Genomic DNA, 16361 nt, shown 5'->3' with positions numbered 1-16361 from the left:
TACGGTGCATGAGGGATTGCAGGTGGAGCACCCACAGTTGGTCCCCACGAATGAAAAACGTTTGAGGCCTGTCGATTGTCAACAGCTGTTACTGGTCAACATGTTGAGGTAATGAGGACTCCCATGAGACCTGAGGTGCTTACTGGCCACTAAAATATGTTACTGGGCACAAGGGTATAGCTTTGCCTTTAAATATAAAAATCTAATGTAAATGTAAATGTATAAACACGTGCAGGAATGTTTCAAACAGTTCCAGAAACATAGCAATGAGCTTGAGACACTGAAACACTCCATCAGGTTTGGGAAACTCCTTCCTTCATGCTCTTCTCCTGCTTTATAAGGTGACATATGGGTGATATATGGGCTACCACAAAGTCATAGGGACGCCAAAGGTAGGCCCATTATTGGTGCAATCCATCAACACTTCCTCTGGATATTCAAAAATCCTCTGTTTCATTCACTTTCTGCTGGGCTGCAGGGTACTCCTGGCACCAGGCATCTCACTTATTTGAGGTGTCCTTCATGCAGGAGGTCATTGTCCTTGCCCTTTGTTCTCCTGATTAGGGTTGCTCCCCGTCTCATCAGGCAGTTCCTCAGTATTTCTTCCAGAGGGCACAACACTAGGATGGATTCAATGACCTCGGCTTGATCCCAGCTTTTGGCGGAATACCGCAACACAGGGGCTCCTGTTCGGATCAGACTCCTGCTCCTACTGGGCTTCTAAGCTCCTTTGTGGGTCCAAAGTAAATGCAAATAACTTGCTTATTGTAAGTGATACACCTTTTGATTCACCATAGCTTACTGGCAGTGCGAGGACAGGAGAGCACTGACATGGTCGATAAAAGATGTATCATTTTTAACATTCATAAAACCCATGAATTCAGTCCCTCTTTAGAGGTATCTACATAGTAAGGGAGGAAGCAGGTGTCAACTGTTTAATTGGATGTATATTCTAGGAGAGGTGAACCAGAATGCACTAGTGGGCTCGCTCTGATTTTCAGACAGCTCTCACCTAAACACAAATGGGAAGACCACAGATAATTATCAGAATATGGTTAGGGCCCCAGATAACCCAGACATTTTGAGCAATGGGAGGCTATCTCTATATGAATGTATATATTTACAACCAAAACCTGTTCAGGTCTGTCTTTTATCTGGTAGGGCAGTGGCCTAGATGTAAATAACATCCAGAAACCAGATAACGGTAAAGCTGTGATGGTGTTGTTAGAGCTGGCTAGCCATCATCCTCGTGTACTCTCATCAGCCTTGCACCTTGGTGCACCCATTATTTCTCTTTATTCAGGATTGCACCTTCTGCCTTCGAGCACCCGTGGTTTCACCATTGTGCAACTTGTTATTTACCCTTTGTTGTGCTTTGGACCTTCCTCGCCAGCCCGAGGCAGAGATAGTGTTCCTTGGACTGCAGCTAGAGGAGACTCAGCTCCTGGCTCTCCCCTGTGCCTGTGTCTGGTAGCATTTCTGTTTCCCTTGGGGGTCCATGGTCTGTTACCAGCATCAACTTTATTAGCTACAGTAATTGCCTAGGTGTCAGTTAGAGGTGGTGAATGCCAGCAAATGTCCAATTTACCAATCCTGCAACTCCCAAGCCCCATTTGTCGATGAAGAAACCACTGGGTTTCTGGCGTTGGAGCTCTGGCCGGCCCATTTCCCATTGGAGGGTTTTTTTGTTGCAGTTTTTACATAGCACAAACTCGACCCGGAGGTATTGGAGCACTTTAGATGAGTACCAGTTACGTTACACAAAGATACATTCATTTTTGGCGGGCACAGGGAGATTAAGTGATTTGCCCCGAATCACAGGATGTTGAGACAATGCTGGAACTCGAACCTGGTTTCCCCAGCTCAAAAGTCGGCAGCTCTGAAACACCGAAGCAAATGCTGAGTTGGATGAAAAAATAACACACTGGCCTGCACCGAATTAGTAGTGACAAAAGTGTATCTACATAACATCACAGAGATCCCTACCAGTCTGGTGGCAGTCTGTAAATATCGCTGGTAGTCCTCCTACAGGAGAGTGGAGGCTAGAGCCTTTCCAGAGCGGGGAGGCTGGCTGGCCACAAGCCAAACTACAAATGACCCCCTTAGTATTTTCTTCTAATGCTTGAACCCTTTGATTTAAACTATATCTGTGGTGAAAAGATTTCAATACTAGTGCTGGAGAACTTACAATAGATAATCTAGGGCCAGATGTACAATGACCGGTTGCAAAAAATGCCCACAAATTGTGCACCGACTTTTTGTGACCAATGTATAATGTACTAAATGGTCACATTGAAAAATCTTCAGTCAGATGGGGTTGCAGAACAGACTGAAAAAGAATATCAATTAGACACGTTTCTGTTTGCGACCCTGTGTTGATTATTACAAACAGATATGATGGCCTGAAAGGATTTGCAGACCACCAACATTGCGTTTTAATTCCTAAACATGAATGATTTTTTTTTAGGCAACTGTGTTCTTCAAAGGTATCAGTGCTGCTTTAAAAAAAGTGTTTCCTGTTTGGAAAAGTGTTGGGGGAACCGGCAGTGATTCTTTGGACCGCTTACGCCTCCCCGGGGCTGCCAACCTCCTTAAGATGTTGGTAACCAATTTTTTTTTTGCAGCTGGGATTATGGTTGAAAACCATTGATACCTACAGCACCTAACTACAGTTAGGAGGGAACGGCCCCTTGACGCCACTTCCTAATTGCAATGTGGTATGGGGTCAGTAAACCTGTTGGGCAAGTCATGAATGCAAAATTGGTTTAATACATATGAAGATGCCATTTTGCGGTTGCAAAACAACATGTCAGTTTGTGCATCGCAGGGTTTGGGTTCGCATAAGGTATTTGCACACCTGGCCCCTAGAAACTTTTCTTCCCATTTGTATTTGGGCGTAAAAATGATTTTTACTGTCTCCTTGTTTCAGACGAAAATTAGTTAATGAATTACAGTCAGAATTTAAATTCGATGGTATCTGGTAACAAGCTATGCTATGGAAACTAGAAAGAAGATGAACGTGTGGGATATATTTACATTTTACAACTCAGTATCTATCTTTCTTCTGTTGAGTCATCCAACGCGGGCTATTGCTCTTAACAGTGTTACTGTCCTATAGATGAGATTACCTCACATGGTCATTGAAGTAATTGTTCTCTCTCTTTTTCATTTTCAGTTAATGTGGGCGATTACATTGAGGCAGTGCTGGATAGGAACTTGGCCGAAAATATCTCCCGTGTCCTCTACCCTAATGACAACGTAAGTCTGCAGGAATGCCCATATATATATATATATATATATATATATATATATATATATATATATATATATATATATATATATATATATATATATATATATATATATATATATATATATATATATATATATATATATATATATATATATATATATATATATATATATATATATGGTAGAGAACTCCTTTCAACGAAAGAAATAGAGGCCACACCGGGGGTAAGCAGGAAGATCACCGGATATTTATTCCATAACATGATACTCCGTTAGGCGAATGCATTTTGGCATCTCATATGCCTTCGTCAGCGCCAAGAGTCTTTGTGGGCAGGTTCACAGGTGACATCGTGCTTTTGAAATAACAGCCCCAAGATGATTAGTTCTGGTCCGCTCCACCCACAGGAACAGTGTCCTTTACCTCTAATAGCAGTGCACTAGATGTTCGTGGAGCACCATTCCCATAATCCATTGGGAATCCAGGTAAGTAGGGCGGATTGCGGAAAGTGGCATCGCGATGAGACCTGACCAATTCCCAGCATGTAGTGTGGATTGCGGTGTCCACTCAAGTCCCCAAACCGCACAACCTCCGAAAGGCAGGACTCCTTTCGGCGGGGGCAAGACCAACAGTGCAGTTTCGCCCAACGTAGAGCCCGATGACTCCATCACGCCCCATTTCCTCCTGCCTTCGGGGGTGGGCCTCAGCAATCCAGTAACCTAGAAGCAAACAACTGCCGCAGCAGAAGCCAGTGAAGCTGAGGCCAACTTTGGGATGCGGGGGCCTCCAGAGCGTGCCTCTGGCATGCACGCGAAATATGGAAGAGAACTCCTATATATATATATATATATATATATATATATATATATATATATATATATATATATATATATATATATGTATTTGAGCAAATTCTGTCTTGTATAAGTTTCAAGCAGCTATGGCACCAATTACCTTATTTTTGTTTTCTAACATTTTTCTTTATTGTTTAAAAGCAGTGTTTTAATAAGTGTCCAAGAAACTATAATTATTCGTTTTTAGAGTTTGAGTGGATCTTTGTGAAATACTGATTTGAAAACTCTTTCATAAAGGCTTCTAGTAGCAGAGACAAAAAAGAGTGCGTGCAGTGAAAACACATTTAAAATAAGAGATCCGAGGGCAGGGACTCCAGGCAGTTACGTTGTACATGACCATAGTCATGAGTTCCCAGGGACAACCACCAGGCCCAGATGGGGCAGGCAGAGGGGTGCTTCAGTGGGGATATTTGGGGTGTGACACCTCTCAAATGCATTATTTTGCTTTTGGTAGGAGGGATGGGGCCCTGAGTTAGGTCTGCAATGTCAGTTTCTCGCTTTGTTCTCATTTCACTAAGAGGTTTCAACTTGCTTATTTTTTTATATGGATCTTAAGTATATAGTGATCGGTTTACCAAAAAAATAGCAATTCTGCACCCACAGAAGTACTATTTGATTGGGTGCAAATGAATGACTTTTTAGCATTCACAAACATTGGCCGTAGTAGGCATGCAAAACTCCACCAGCCTTGTTTTTCTAGGTATACTATTGACAATCAAACACCCAAAAGGTGATGGAATGCATTCTTGCAAGTAGTGTAACCAATGGCTTTTGTTCAGGGTAGCATTCCCACCCATCTTTTTTCGCCCACAGTGCCACTCTAGACAGAGGTCTCCTAATGGAAATCCGTGCCCACTGTGTTCTCATGAAAACACTCAATTCGAATCTTGGTGATCTCGCCCTTCCACCTTGCAGCCCACTGCTTTTTTTCAAGTTGGAAAATTTGAGATTACTCACCCCCCTAAATCTCACTGACTACATTTCAAATGTGACATCATTGTAAGTGAAGGCCGCCACAGATTAGATCTAAGTCTAATTTGACATTGATCGGTAAAATTAGGAAAACCAAAAGTCAGCCTGAAAGCCTTGCATTGAATTCAGTATACCTTAAAGCAGAGAAGGGCTCTTTACAACCAAAGAGGTAGAGCACCAAATGGACCCAAGTCAGAAAACAAACTTCGTCTTTGGTGGAATCAAACACTTCAATCTCATCACACAGTATAATCATACCGTATCACCAGAACACAAATTCACATTTGGAATAATGAATAGTAGTGAAAATAAACAAGATTTCAATCTTATTTAGACAGTTTATTATAATTATTAAAAACTTTTTAAAAAACAGCAGTCAAAATATTTCATTTCTCCAACACAACCAATTGTTGTGCACACATTAAATGTTAATTTTAATGTGTACACAACAATTGGTTGTGTTGGAGAAATGAAATATTTTGTCTGCTGTTTTAAAAAAAAATGTTAATGACTATAATAAACTATCTAAATAAGATTTAAATCTTTTCTATTTTCACAACTATTCATTATTTCAAATGTGAATTTATGTTCTGGTGATACGGTATGATTATACGGTGTGGATGAGATTGAAATGTTTTATTCCACCAAAGAGGAAGTGTGTGTTCTGACTTGAATTCAGTACAGCCAGGGCTCCCTGGGAAGGCTGTAAAGCCATGGTCCAGAGATAGCAGTAGTTCCATTGAGATGACAGTAAGTATATACTTAATAGATGAAGCATGTTCATTATTGTAAAATGGACAGATAGCATATATACTTGATGCCGTTTTAGCTTTCTGAAGACAAGTGTGCCTTAAATAACCCTCGATACTCTATCCAGATTCCCCGATAGTAATAGTTTTCTTGTATTTCTACTGAAACATTGCCAATATGCCCTCTTCTGACCTTAATTAGTTTATTGCTAAAAGTATTAAACTACAGTTTATTGGCAATGTTATAGCTGTTTAATTCTCTCAAAGGTCTCTGCAAACACAATAAGATGATGGACGGAGTGCTGAAACTTTTCAACCACCTACCCCCAGTCAAGAGATCTGGGTTTAAATCATCGTTCTTTTGCTCACTATGCCATCCCAGTTTGGACACAGCCATATGCAAATCAGCCTTGACCAGGATCCTCATGGGAGCAGTGCAGCCAGAACTGCCAGGCCGGTCCTCCCTGGACCGGAAGCAAGATCTCTGCAGACCAGTCACCACATGATCTAGTGGAAGAGTGAAATTAGCATACCTCAGAGTTTGCAAACTGTGCCTGCCTAACCCAAGCAGCCAGCCTCTGTCCACAGCATTGGTTTGAGCTAAATCAGTAGTTTTAAGGGTGAAGACAACGTGGGCCAATGATCGCTTCTTCTTCAGTATATTTATGATGATCAGTCTTAAAATGTGGCCATTGTGGGCCACTGTAACTTGGACCCACGGATTCCTAATTTTACAAAAGAATGGCTCTCAATAACAAGGGGGCGGAATTCCCCATTTTGACAACTTTGCCCATTATATTGCACAGTTCGGATGTCTCCCGTCAGTTAGGTCTCATCCTTGGAGACGTTAATCTGCACTTGTTTGAGGTGGCTAAAAATCTTTGGCGGTACACAATGACCAGGATTTATGGTTGGGGTTACAAGAATGGGAAGCTGTTCTGTTGGCTGGCCTCCCACCAACAAACAAATAGGATTGTCGTTGAGATCATAGATGATACTGGTTGTTCTCTTCTTGAGATAGCACAGACTTTCTCTCAATACCATAGAAAGTTATACTCAGTACCAGTAGATAGGGACCCATCCTGTATCTTTTTCCTTTCTTGATTCATGCCCTCTTCCTAGCCTATCTCCCACTGAATCTCGGTTACTTAAGAACCTTTTACGGTGGAAGAGATAAGTGATGCTTTGTCCGGTCTGGCATCTTGGAAAACCCCTGGCCCAATGGCTTTCCATGGAATACTATGCCACATTTCGAGAAATTCTTCACCCCTATTTCTTGTCCTTATATAAGGAGGTCTGCCACGTAGGCTTCTTTCCGTCAGAGCTGGACTAGGCCACTATAGTTGAGATACCTAAGTCATAGCCTCCCTATATGTCCTGCACCAACTATCACCAAATCTCACTCCTCAACTGTGAGGTCAAATGTTTCGCACGGTGTTGGCAAACACACTCAAACAGGTCTTGATTACATTGGTGCAGCCAGACCAAATGTGGCTTAATGCAATCCCGGAGCACAATACATTGTCTTCGTCGGCTTCATGTGGCCCTGGCCCACCATCATCGATTGCATCAGGATCTGGCATTGCTCCTTGTTGACTTTGAGAAGGCTTTCGATATGGTGGATTGGAACTATCTTTAGTTGGTGTTAGCCCACGCTAGCTTTGGATCGCGATTACGTGATATGGTCTTTGTCCATTTTTCTAATCCCACAGCTCGAGTGCGAGTCAATGGGGTCCTCTCCGCTGTCTTTCCCATAGAGCGAGAGACCAGGCAGGGCTACTCCCTGCCCCTCCCCCTTTGCCTTGGCAATAGAGCCTTTGGTCCAGCTCATTCATACGAATCCCCAGAACTCTGGATGGGCTAGGGGTATGGGCCATGAGGACCGCATCGCTTTATACACAGTTGACATTTTTTTATACCTTGCAAAACCGGCTGTAAGTGACCCTAGATGTTGTCAATTGCTTAAACACTTTAAAGTGGCTTTGGGCCTTAGGATGAACCCTGCTAAATCTGTGCTGGTTCCTTTGGCATCATCTAGAGACTGCTTTGATTGGCAGACAAATATCCCTCTCCGCCGGGTTAGTTTGAAATTTCTGGGTCTACAGGTTCCATTGCATCCAGAACTTACCTTGGCCCTTAATCTTCAACCACTAGTTCGGAAAGCTAAAACCGACCTCGCTAGATGGCAAATTCTTCCTCCTAATGTCATGGGAAGTATTGCGTTACAAAAGATGAAGAGCCTTCTGCAATTTTCAGAATTTACCACTTCAGTTGTCTCGGGCGTGGTATTGCGAATTAAATGGAACCGCAAGAAAATTCCTATGGCGGGGTTCTAGGCCACATTTGGCTTTCATGTCTCTATGATGGTGGCCTGGGAATGTCTAATCTACCTTTATTCTTTGTCCTCCCACCTCTGTGTTATCCTTGATTGGTTTAATAGGGGATGACCTGATCCGGCCTACCACCTACAGCTTTCGTTGTTTGGCTTCCCTCACTTGCAGGCGATGCTCTATAGGCCCCCGGTTTATAATTCGATACCTTTGGTAACTAGAATGGTGTTCCTTGCATGGAGAGCTGCACTCCGACATGTACAATGGGAGGCCAGACTTACACAATAAACCCTTCTGTGTCACAGCACCACGCTGGGAGAAGTGGTGGTGCTCCGTGGATTTTGATCTTGCTACCTTATTGGCATCACACAACTGGGAGATGTGTGGTCAGGATCACACATACACTCCTTCAAGGACTTTTAACAGATGTATACTCTTCCACATACCCAAGTCTATAAATATCTAAAATCAGACATGCTCTTCACGCTCATATCCAGTCAGCCGATGCCCTCCTGGAGTTTAACCCCCTGGAAGCTAAGCTTATCATGGGTAATTTGGGCCGCGGGGGAATCTCTCAGATTTATTGTACAGTCGTAATTAACAGCCCTGGTTCGCTAGAACACCTTATAATTTATTGAGAGAGCAGAGTGGGACCCATGGAGGATAAGAATTGGTGGGACGCCCTGATGGCCCTCGTGAACTCACTATCTACTTGCGACTACGGTTGATGCAGACATACTATCTTTATTTTGCATATCTCTCCCCAGCCCACATGTGTCGAGCAGGCCTTTGCCCTTCCTCCACCTTTCCTTTTTGTGCAATTGGCTCTGCAGACTTTTATCATATGGTGTGGTTGTGTCCAGTTATATATCATTATTGTACGAGCGTAACCCGGGAATTGTCTGGTGTCCTTGAGTGGGAAGTTTCCCCCTCACCCTTATTGATTCTCCTTGGTGTGTTTGAGGGCTCTGGAGGCACAAGGGCTGAAAGAGTGTTCCTGGGTATGACCATTCTAGTCGTAAAATGAGATATTGCTTCATGATGGCTGTTCACTAGTCCCCCAACTCTCCCGAGATGGAGACGGGGTATGTATTGATTGTAGAACAAAAGCGTTTGGTCTTTGAGGCCCGGGATTGCCCCCAAAAACATGGGTAAGTGTGGGGAAAATGGTTTGGTCAATTTATTTGAGACTGTTATTGATTTGTATTTCTGGTCATTACTTACGCTCTATGTGATGTACTGCTTGAGGGTTACTGACTTGTATGGTCATGACACGTTATCCTAGACTGTGCTGTATGTGTGCCATATGTTCTTCTCTGTCATTTCTAATGCCTTAAAATGACATTAAAACTATTCAACAAAAAAATGTTGCACAGTTCAATATTTCAAAAGCCAAACAGTAGTCTATAAAGTGGAAAATAAAGTGTATTTTTTAACTTTACAGTCTTATGGATAATCATGACTGTAGTTAACCTTTGGTAGTTTGAATATGGTCCCATCTAGCTCCCACTTGGCACGAAAATGAACACAAACAATTTGTGTCCACTTGTCTCTTTAAGGGATTGTGATACCTTAAACTGCAACCAGAATATGCTGAGGCCTTATAGGTCCTATTGCTCTTGTTGGTGGCCTTCCCTTCTCTGCGTATGGTGCACGTCAGTTACCAAGTTCATTAAATGGATGGGCTGGTTTGGTTCCTAATGCACCTACTGTTCTTCCTCTTCCAATAGACGTAGTTTGTGATGTGCAATTGACATGGGTGAATTATGCAGGTCACTGTTCGGTTTCATTCAGCGAGGTCACAGTTTTCGGTAGGCCAATGCTGAGGCTGGTCAACCAGACAATTAATATATATTTTTTTCTCCTTGTATAGTTCTTCGAAGGAAAGGAGCTCCGGTTGAAGCAAGAATACTTTGTGGTAGCGGCTACTCTCCAGGATATAATCCGCCGTTTCAAGTCTTCCAAGTTTGGCTGCCGAGACCCAGTGCGAACATGCTTCGAAACCTTCCCAGACAAGGTGAACCTCCAGATCCTTGTTGCAATGGACATTGTGTCATACGACGATCAGAACTTCATCTTAGTTTCAAAAGTCTAAAATGTCAACTAAATAGTCCTTACTCACAGTGATTAGATTAGAAGAACCTGCTTACTACTTTTAAACAAAACATCATGTTTGGGGAAATATCACTGATATATCAACTAATTTGTCATGCTGTGCACTAGGTTGTCGGGTAGGAGTTGGAGTTTAGTAATGCATGTGTCATTCGCTTCAGTCCTGGATACAATTACTATTTTGAGGGCAAATGTTTTGAAATTCTTGTAATTTCCATCATGGGAAATTCACCACATTTCTCAATAAATATAAGTATGTTATGCTATATATCCTTTTTTGCCATAGGAGACTGGTCCATGTCGAAAATATCTCGCCAAGAGACATTGTCGGCTTAAATCAGTCTCCTGTCAGTATAGTGTTTTTTACTTTACCAGCTGTCGGAAAAAGTAAAACACACTTTGTTCTAAACGCATAATTTCTCTAACATTTCGTAAAATTTCAAAGGGATGAAATTACAGTTTGACGCACTTTGGCTCCCAAACTGAATATGACAGCACCCGAATGCTCTTTACTTGCTACTGACTTTCAAAAACGTAGCAGCTATACACCTATCTCTGAATGTGATGCTTGTTCTTTTTTTGATTTCAAGAAGATTTTATTGAGAAAGAAAATTATACAAATAGTAAAACCAAATACAATATAAGTGATACATTCGGCCACAAGCTGAAAAAATACAAACATGAGCTCAACTTGGGAAGTGAGTAAAATATCTGTGAAATAAGATTAAAAAGAAATCGATGAGAAATAGAGGATCTGATCCAATATATGCCTTCCGCAAGCAAAAGCAAATCGTATCACTTTCTGATTTGGGAATGGGGACAAGGGAGGAAACAGAAGAAGAGAAAGATAAGTAGAAAAGCAAAGAAGATAGTAGCAGAAAAGATGAAAGGGAAGAGAGGACAGGAAAGCAGAAATAAGAAAAAGAAGGATTCCCACAGGACTAACCCAATCTAGAACAAAGAACAGATAATAATTAGACAGACAAATCAACAGGGAACTGAGGGACTAACCCTTTCGAGGAGAGTTCCATATAATCATCCAAGGCTGTCCAAACCCCTTTAGAAATGGAAGGCGTAAGGTGTGCTAGATCGACCGAGGTGTGGGCACTGCGTAAAAAGGATATCCACGCCCACCACGTATGGTAAGAGACAGACGAAAAGGATTTCCATTCCATAAGAATGATTTTAACCGCAACAGTCAAGAGAAGATCTAGTAACTGTAATTCCAAAGGGTCCAAAGGGAGAGGGGTAGGAGCAGCCAAGGGACCTAATAAGACTAAGGGAAAGGAGAGATGTAGCTCAATATTAAAAATAAGAGATAAATGTTTCTGAATGAGGTCCCAAAAAGGTTTAAGTAAGGAGCAGTGATAAAACATATGGGGAAAATCACCAGCCTCCAAACCGCAACTCCAGCAGAGATCATCGTCTTTAAGGTTGAGCGAATGAAGACGTACAGGCGTCCAATGGAGGAGATTGATCGAGAAAAACTTGGATTGCATAAGGGAGGGAGCTATTTTATTACGGAGAGCTAATTTACCAATGGATTGCCAAGCTTCGGATGAGATATGGTCCGTGATGTTATGATCAAAATGACGTGACCATTTTTGTTGTACAACCGTCTGATCAGGAAGCGAAGTAGAGGACAGAAATTTATATATTTTAGAGGCAACATGACCAGATTTGATCCAGATGTGGAAAAGCGAAATGGTGGAGGAGGAGGGGTGAAGACGGACTTTAGAGACGGCAACCTTGATTTTAAGAAAGGTATAAAAGTCGAGATTTGTCAAAGAGTGTTTGTGAGCCAAGGAAGAGAACGGTAAGGGGTCTCCAGGGGCACTATACAGATGCTGAACAAGAGAGATACCCTTTGCTGCCCAATATGCCATGAGGGTGGGAGAAATATTAAGCTTGATTTTGGAGTTTCTCCAAATAGAAGACCATCTAGTTTTATGCAGAGGAATGGCCGCCTTCCTATCTAATTTCTTGACCGCAGCAATTGTATCAATAATAATAGAACGGGAAAACAGAATATGCAAAGATGATGTAGTACAAAAAGAGGCAATAGGTAAAGGTGATGCCAAATCTTGTTCTATGAGCAACCAAGAGGGAACATGATGAGTTGGAGGAGCGAACCACAACGCACCCTGAGAGGCCAAGAAAGCTGTTTGGTACTTCTCCCAATCAGGAAAGTTACAACCTCCCATATCACAGGGTCGACGCAAATATTTGTATGCTAAACGAGCTCGTTTGCCATTCCATAGGAATTTAGATGTTAGAGCATCAATTTCTCGAAAGAAGGAATCAGACAATTTAAGCGGGAGCATGGAGGAAACAAAATTAATAATCGGCGTGATGATCATTTTTAGAGTTTGTAGGCGACCCCACCATGAGATATGTTTTGGAGACCATGTATTCAAAAGACTACGGACTTTGAGGAGAGTCTGAGATTCATTATAAGCCACAGTGGCATGAAGAGTAGAACAGAAATAAATTCCCAGATACTTGAGATGTTTAGATTGCCACTTAAAACCAGCCAAACCCATATGAGCAGGAAAACAATAGGCATTTAAAGGGAACATCTCCGTCTTATCCTTATTTAGGGTGTAACCCGAGACCGTTGAAAACAAGGAGATGGTGTCAGAGATAGCAGGGATGGCCAAGGCGATATCGTCCGAGAAAATTAGAACATCGTCCGCGTAAGCGGCAGTTTTAAGACAATGAGGGCCAAAAGAAAAACCTTTTATATCAGGGTGTAAGTCAATCAACCGAAGAAGAGGATCAATAGATAATAAAAATAAGAGAGGGGACAAGGGACATCCCTGTCTCGTGCCCTGACGAAGATTAAAAAACGAAGACGTAGCACCATTAACTCTAATATTAGCTTTAGGTTGGGAATATAGGGACATTACCATATTAATGAAAGAGTCTCCGAGGTTATGCGCGCATAAGACAGCTCGAAAGAATGGCCAAGAAACCTTGTCGAAGGCCTTTTCCGCATCAAGGGCCAAGGCCGCAGCAGGGAGATGCGATCGCTTGGCAGCACCGATAATGTGACAGAAAGTGCGTATATTATCCCTTGCAAGACGACCTTTTACAAAACCAGTTTGGGAAGGATGCACCAGATGGGGAATAAAGGATTCTAACCGTTTAGCTAGGATTTTAGCAAAAATCTTTGCTTCCATGTTTAGGAGGGAAATAGGACGGAAGTTTTTAGGATCCGAATGATCTTTTCCCTCTTTCGGAATCACAACAATGGTGGCTTCAGCAGCCGAACCAGAAACAGATCCATCCTGAACAAAAGAATTAAAGACCGATTGTAACTTAGGGACAATCGAAGGAAGAAATGTTTTATAAAATAATATTGGATAGCCATCAGGGCCAGGGGCTTTACCAGAACGTGTGGCCTTAATCGCAGTCACTATTTCTTCAGAAGAGATAGGGTCATTTAGAATAGAGCGATCTTCCTCAGAGACTGACTGAATCGGAATTGATTTTAAAAAATCTTGACATTGGTCAAAAGAGGATTGGTTAGAAGGAGTATATAATTTATTATAGAAGTCGCGAAAAACTTCAAGGATTTCTTCTGTTTGGAATTTTTTAGATCCGGTGTGGTCCGTAATAGAAGAGATTTGCGAGGACTTAAAAGAACAATCTTGAAATTTTAAGGTAACAGCCAGAAGTTTCCCAGCCCTATTCTTTAATAGTAGCTTCTTGGACTTTTGTGCTTGGACACCAATATGAGCCCTTTTAGTAACAATTGTATTATATTTGTACTTTAGGAATTTTAATTGTTGTAAGCAAGACGGATCCTTAGTATGCCGGAAGGAGGCTTCAAGAGTTTTGATTTCAGAAGATAAATCTGTAAGTTCTTTTTTAATCGATGAGTTACGCTTGGACATACATTTGATAACCTGACCCCGGAACGTGCATTTAAAAGAGTCCCATAAAACGATCGGGGAAGAGACAGAACCCTCATTTTCACGGAAAAAAGTATCTATAGCTGTAGAAAATTCAGCAACCTGGGAAGAGTCATATAGCACTTCAGTATTTAATCTCCATGAACGAGAACGTGGTTTAGGGGCAAAGGATGATAGCGTGAAACTGACCGCAGCATGATCAGAGACCACAATAGGGTGTATAAGCGGAGCGGAAGAAGATGAGACAAGAGAAGAGTGAACTAGGAGATAGTCAATACGAGAGAAGGAAGAGTGAGGCGAAGAGAAGAAAGAAAAATCACTACCAGTGGGATTATGAAGACGCCAGATATCCTGAAGATGAGAGATGGAACACATGTTAAGCATTTGTTTGTGGGATTTTGGAGGACGAAACTGAAATGAAGAATTCCTATCTAAGAGAGGGTCCATCGGTAAATTAAAATCGCCACCAACAATGAGATTACCAGCATGTGGGGTGTTATTCAATGTGTTGGTAATGGATTTCCAAAAAGTGGGAGCATCAGCGTTCGGAGCATAGATATTCATAACATATAAATCGTGCTGACCATCCGACAATTTAGATAACAGCCACCGACCCTCAGAATCATGATTAGAAGAAATTATTGATAAACCAGAGTTCCTCGAGATTAAAGTAACAACCCCATTCCGTTTGCCAGAGGCATCAGAACAAGAAACATCCGAAACCCAATCCTTCTTCAAAAACAAGGCTTCTCTATTAGTGATCTTGGACTCTTGAAAAAGAACCAAATCTGCAGAGAGAGACTTACAATAATCCAAAATTTTCGACCTCTTCACCGGATGATTCAACCCCTTAACATTGAGGGATAACACATTTAAGCCTGGCATGTAGAAAGAGAGGGGTAAACAGAAAACGACACTGATAGTAGAAAGAGAAAGTACGTCATAAAGACAAGGGACCAACCATGAAACAAAAGAAATACAGTGGGAGCGTGCCTGTGGGAGAACCAGGAGAAAAAAAGAGAAAGAAGAGATGACAAGAGAATAGAAAGGAGAGAGAAAAGAAGTAGGAGGGAAGGTCTAAAAAAGACCCACATCATGCAAGGGAGAACGTGGAAAAAGCGAGCAAGGGACCCGTACAAGGAGCAATAGTGGGTAAAAACAGTAGCCCAATTCTAAAATATAACAGCTGATAGCAGGAAAAACAGAACTGGTAACAAGGAACAAGTACTATCAGAAGACATCGTTACAATGTAAAGAATAAAATTGATAATGAAAGAGTGCTACATTGCAGTGTAGGGTAAAAAAAAAACCACCTAGCGAAAGAGCTAGCTAGAATATGTCACAATAATATAATAAATATCAACAAAAACTCATATGAGAGAAAGCCTGAATAGTATATAAAATTGAAGTGAATAAAATATATATCATAAAAGCTAACCACATATTGAAAGAACAAACTCTAACAGCATATGTCAGTACTATGAAGTTGAATTATAGAAGTAAGAAAATAGAGATGTATGAGAAAGGAACTGTCAAAAAACAGCACCGTAAATGAATAAAAGAGAGAAAGAATAGAAATAAAGGAACAAGAGAAAGAAATATCAAACCTAATACTGAAGAGAACTACACCAAATATAATATACCAATATCTTAGCAGTAGATATATGTATAATGAATAAGATTAGTAAAATAAGTAATAACACAGTAAATATATAAGGTACATCCTAAACAGTAGATAAATGCAAGGCATATAATATACTCATAGTAAAAGATAACATCATAAATGAGGAAAAGGCATAACTGTATAGGATAAGAATAAGAAAGTCAGATATCTAAGGAAGAAAGTAGGAATGTAAGGGAGCAGATATGGAGAAAAAGAGGAGAAATGGTAGATAAAAAGAAAGAGAAAAAGACCCGTACTAGAAAAAGGAATGAAATGTTAGAGAAGTGATTAGGAGGAACAGAAAAGGACGACAGCTAAGAACTAACAAAGTGAGAATGTGGATATGAGTATAATACAAGAGAAGAAAACAGTGGAGAGACAAAAAGTGTTCACACAGAAAAAGAAAAACATACGAAGAAGAGAGAAAATCGAGATTAACCTGAAGAAAAAGAAGAACAGAATGAGCACGAACAAAGCAAGAAGGAGAGACCGGCAAAGAAGCCAACTGGAGAGA

The 16361-nt window shown here is 41.3% G+C and overlaps 1 protein-coding gene across 1 annotated transcript in view; it reads left to right on the top strand.

Annotated features, from left to right (window-relative positions):
- Positions 1-16361, top strand: part of PYGB (glycogen phosphorylase B) — a 689075-nt gene that overhangs the window by 340093 nt on the left and 332621 nt on the right. The window contains exons 7-8 of the mRNA XM_078649032.1: positions 3176-3258; positions 10029-10172. Of these exons, the coding sequence (XP_078505158.1) occupies positions 3176-3258; positions 10029-10172 (227 nt within the window). The remainder of the gene's footprint in view (positions 1-3175; positions 3259-10028; positions 10173-16361) is intronic.

This window comes from Lissotriton helveticus, chromosome 6 (genome assembly GCF_964261635.1).
Source record: "Lissotriton helveticus chromosome 6, aLisHel1.1, whole genome shotgun sequence".
Classification (NCBI taxonomy): Eukaryota; Metazoa; Chordata; class Amphibia; order Caudata; family Salamandridae; genus Lissotriton; species Lissotriton helveticus.
This window is presented reverse-complemented; position numbering and strand designations above follow the sequence as displayed.